Raw genomic sequence first — 5,000 nt, forward strand, 5'->3', positions numbered from 1 at the left:
CAACAGCGGTTTGCTGGGTTTGCCCTGTCAACATTTGATCGTACACCTTTTAAAGTGTTGTTTTACATGTGTGTGTGTTACGTGTGTTAGTGTGTGTGTGTGTGTGTGTGTGTGTGTTACGTGTGTGTGTTACATTCTCATGCCAAAGATGGGCACGCAGACGTACTGTGGTTAAAAACGCTCTTCCAGAAGGTTCTCTAATCTACACACACACACACACACACACACACACACACACACACACACACACACAGTCGCTGCAGAACACATCCTTCCCACCACCCGTCCTGTATCTCTGCTCTGGAGCGGTTTGGAGCAGACTCATGTTTCCGGGCAGGGAGGATGGGGAAGACTGTGTGTGTGTGTGTGTGTGTGTGTGTGTGTGTGTGTGTGTGTGTATGTGTGTGTGTGTGTGTGTGTGGGTTAGGAGGCTGTCCTTGAAGATCATCTGAGCCTACTTGGCCTCAGAATAAACCACTGCTACACAGACACACACACACACACACACACACACACACACACACGCTGGTCCCCCCTCTCTCTGAGGGCCTGAGATGGGAGACAGATGGAGGGAGACATATCCCAGGCTCCCCTTCCATCCCCAGTGGGTTTCCATCACCCTATGTGTGTGTGTGTGTGTGTGTGTGTGTGTGTGTGTGTGCGTGTGCGTGTGTGCATGCGCGATTGCGTCTGTGTGTGTGTGTACATGTGTGTGTACGTGTGTGTGTGTGTGTGTGTGTGTGCGTGTGTGCGTGTGCATGTGTGTGTACGTGTGTGTGTACGTGTACGTGTGTGTGTGTGTACGTGTGTGTGTGTGTGTGTGTGTGTGTGCATGTGTGTGCGTGCGTGTGCATGTGTGTGTGTACGTGTGTGTATGTGTGTGTGTGCGTGTGCATGTGTGTGTACGTGTGTGTGTGTGTACATGTGTGTGTGTACGTGTGTGTGTGTGTGTTCTGCACAGGACCCCCTCATCAACCTCATCAACCTCTGCTGTAACTGAAAGGCGGCCTGACAGGAATGAGGTTGTCGGCCATAACAAGCTTGTTACACCACGACCGACCTTTGACCCCACAACCGGTGCCATAACAAATAACAGAGAGGTAAGAGATACTAGGCTGGGGTCGTTGGGGTGGGTTGGAGGCATAAGGAAAAAGAAACGGAGATGAGGTCAGAAAATGTCCAGGAATTCCTGGAAAGCAGCCTGACGTTGGACTTGTTGTTTTCTGTGTGAGAGTGTTTGAAGGTCTTTGAGTGGGCGGGGGGGCCGGGGGGGGGTTCGTCCTCTTTCAAATATAAACACGGGCAGAAACCCGGTGCCAGACCCAACGCCGTGGGTGGGCGGGGGTCGCCGGGGGGGTGGGGGGACGGAGGGGGACAGGGGGGGACAGGGAGTGGGGAGGGTCGCGCTAGCGTTAGCAAGGCAGCAAGGCAGTGGCTATGGGCAGCGCTAATTCGCTAGCTACCACCGTCCTTGAACGAGGTCTGTATTTGAGTCATCAGCAGCCATTGTTGTATGTACATACAGCACGTACTACTATCTTCAATGTTTCTATCACATTACCGTACTGTGAAGCTGAGGGAGTATGTTTTTAAGAGTGCAAAAGCAGTGAAACCTATCATTTCAGGCAGGGCTTACCCATGGATCTGAGAAACATACTCTAAGCCTAATTTTACATTGCAGCTGTGCTTTACGCACACGCCAGTGTAGCAGGTAACATTGAACACCATATCAACTCTCTTTTTTTTATCTTGTGTATCTCTAGTGTTATCTTGTATTTTTGTTTGTTGTGGGTTTTTTCCTGCTTCTCTTCTTTGTTTCTCTCCTGCACAGTGTCCTTGAGTTAGAGAAAGGCACTTTTAAATAAAATCTATTATTATTATTATTATTATTATTATTATTATTATTATTATTATTATTAATAATTATTATTAACTTACCGTAATGAGTACGTCATGACATATCATGCTAGTCTCACGGATGTTCATTTGACACGCTCGGTGTAGCAGGATTGTTCTACACATGCTGAGGCATGTTCTAGAAGAGGTCTTATGTAGGAGAACACTTGGACCTGATTTTTTTCTTACACGGGCCGGCTATCACTTACACATGCTGCTGAACCATAAGGCGTACTATCTGTGGAGGTCATGAGTGGACACATGTTTCACAGGAGTTACAGCTGACTCTACTGGCTGTTTCCACTGGCTCAGGACAGAGCATACAGCAGGTTGGCTTACTCTGTCCGAGAGCTACGTATCTCCTGATCATGGGATAGAGGGAATGAGAAAAAGAACGAAACCGAGAGAGAGGGGAGGGGAGGGAGGAGAGAGGAGAGAGAGAGGAGTGGGGGGAGGGAGGGAGGAGAGAGGAGAGAGAGAGTAGGGGGGAGGGAGGAGAGAGAGAGGAGGGGAGGGGGGGGAGGAGAGAAGAGAGAGAGAGGGGAGGGAGGAGAGAGAGGGGGGGTGGGAGGAGAGAGAGAGAGGGGAGGGAGGAGAGAGAGAGGGGGGGGAGGGAGGAGAGAGAGGGGGGGAGAGAGGAGAGAGGAGTGGAACTCAGTCCAGCTCAGAGATCCAAAGAAGGATTACTTCAGTATTTCATCTTTCGGCACGTTGATAATGAAGCAATTCCAAATATGAAGGGTGGGAGGGAGGACAGCGTGGTGGGAGGGAGGACAGGGGGGAGCTGTTACCATGGTGCAAGAGGGGTATGTGACGGCAGCTGGTGAAACTGGGAACAAGTCGACAACTAATCAAAATGTTCAGACTTTTATTCTGAAAAATGTAAATACATTTCAAAGTGGTTGAAAGTCAACAACACACTCTCTAGTCCCAGCCAAACCATTGCAACGCAATGGATTCGGTGAGTAATCCCCACTACTACCTAGTTAGTGCACAACTAGTAACTAGTAGTGGGCATTAGTAATCAAATCCTTGCTTTGCAAAGTTTTGGCTTGACTAGCGAGTGTGTCGTTGATTTTCAACGACGTTGAAACGTATTTACATTCTTCAGAATGAAAGTCTTGATTGCCAAGTCGGTTGCCGACCTGTTCCCGCTTTCACCAGCTGCTGTCACATTTCCCGCCCCACACTGTAACCTCCTTACCTCCGACGGTACATTTACATTTACATTTTTGGTATTTAGCAGACGCCTTTTTCCAAAGCGACTTACAATCGCTATTTGACTATACAAATACATCAATCCACCAGTCGTAGCAGGAAAAGTAATGTAGCTCATGCCAGGGGCCATTGGCAGTTGTTGTGATAGAACATTTTTTTTATTTATATTTAGTAGACACTGGAGAAACAGTACGGTGGGGTAGTAGTAATCTTAGGAGAAACAGTATGGGGGGAGGGGGGGTGGGGGAGAAACAGTATGGGGGGGGCAGGTGTCTCTGGAGACACAGTGCACGTGCAGGGGGTAGTAGATGTCTCAGGAGGAGCAGTTAAGGTGTAGCCTGAAGAGATGGAGGTCTTCAGTTTCCCGACGGAAGACTCTTACACTTACTTGTGTAATGTGACGTAACAATAAAAACGTGAAACTTGACACTAACCTCCGACGGGTCCCATCTTGTTGGTGATGGCGTAGCGGAGGATCCTCTCCTCTTTGACGTACATGACGAACACGCGCTCCATGGTCAGCTGCTGCGTCTCCGTGGTGGGCTTGGGTCCGTGGCGGCAGTCCCTGTACGTGATGTTCTGACGCAGCTGGAAGGAGAAGGTCTCAGAGCCGCGCTCTGCCGACACCACCGTGAACTCACGCACCGAGGTGGAGGTCACCACTGAGGGGAGGGGAGGGGGGGGGAGGGGAGGGGAGGAGGGGATGGGAGAACCGAGGGGAGGCAGGGGAGGAGGGAGGGAGGGAGGGGAGGGGTGGGGAGGGGAGAAGGGAGTGGGGGAGGGGATGGGAGGGGAGGGAGGGGGAAGTGGAGGGGAGGGGAGGGAGGGGGGAGAAGATACAGGATTAATTTCGAATTTTCCTGCAATTAATGACACACTGTATTATATATGCTGTGTATAATGACACACTGTATTATATATGCTGTGTATAATGACACACTGTATTATATATGCCACTTACGGAAACATTTAACATTTTAACATTTAGCAGACGCTTTTATCCAAAAGCGACGTACAATTAGAGAGTACAGGGTAACAGTCTCCCTGGAGTAACTTAGGGCTAAGTGCCTTGCTCAAGGGCACGCTAGTGGTGGTGTTCCCAGGTGGGACTTGAACTCATGACCTTCTTCCACTACCCACCACTACCCCACAGAGAGAGGGACAAATGCATTTTGAATTTCCCTGCCAGTAATGATACACTGTATTATATTTGAGTTAGTTTCTGTTTTCTGTTTCGGTCAACTATTTCAGCCTGTACATATTTGGTTCTCTCCTCCGGTGTAGCAGCCAAAAATTACCCAAAAAAGTTTCAAAATATGTCAAACATATACAAACACAATCAAATACAGATGTATCCCTTTAGTCCAGAGTATGCCAAAATGCAGTTCCTAGTGTAACTGCTGAGGTGGAGAAAAAAAAAAAATCTTCTGGGAGGAATAATTACTCCCCAACCGCTACGAGCCACCACTGGAGCATTACACCTCCGAAACATCCAACACCCCCTCCCTCTCCCTGCGACAACATCCCAACACCCCCGCCCTCCCCTGGCCCCGCAGGACCGCGGCCTGTAATCAGGACAGGGTGAGCGGCCAGGCTAATTGAACACTGCCTTCCTCGCCGCGCCTCCTTCCCTCAGATGAAAAACAGTTTACGTTCGGGAGCGCACACAAAAATCAGTCGCCCCCGCTTCCTTTAAAAGGAAGTCGAGGCAGTGAAGTTTGCTTGAGTTTGTTCTTTTTATAGCCCAACTGTCAACTAGCCTCTCCTGATGGTTATCTTCAAGCGAGCGAGGGATGGCCAGGGACACCAAGAGGAGGGAGGAGGAGGAGGAGGAGGAGGAGGAGGAGGAGGAGAAGGGCGGGCTGGTGGTGAATTGATTACATCAC

General features: G+C 49.6%; 1 protein-coding gene across 1 annotated transcript in view; it reads right to left on the minus strand.

Moving 5' to 3' along the window:
• The window catches only part of nid2a (nidogen 2a (osteonidogen)), a gene marked incomplete at its 5' end in the record, with an annotated part of 52,101 nt that overhangs the window by 28,589 nt on the left and 18,512 nt on the right, over positions 1-5,000 (minus strand). The window contains 1 exon segment of the mRNA XM_080527164.1: positions 3,549-3,776. Coding sequence (XP_080383290.1) covers positions 3,549-3,776 — 228 coding nt within the window.

Source organism: Nansenia antarctica (assembly GCF_963989245.1).
Source record: "Nansenia antarctica genome assembly, chromosome: 3".
NCBI classification, from domain to species: Eukaryota; Metazoa; Chordata; class Actinopteri; order Argentiniformes; family Microstomatidae; genus Nansenia; species Nansenia antarctica.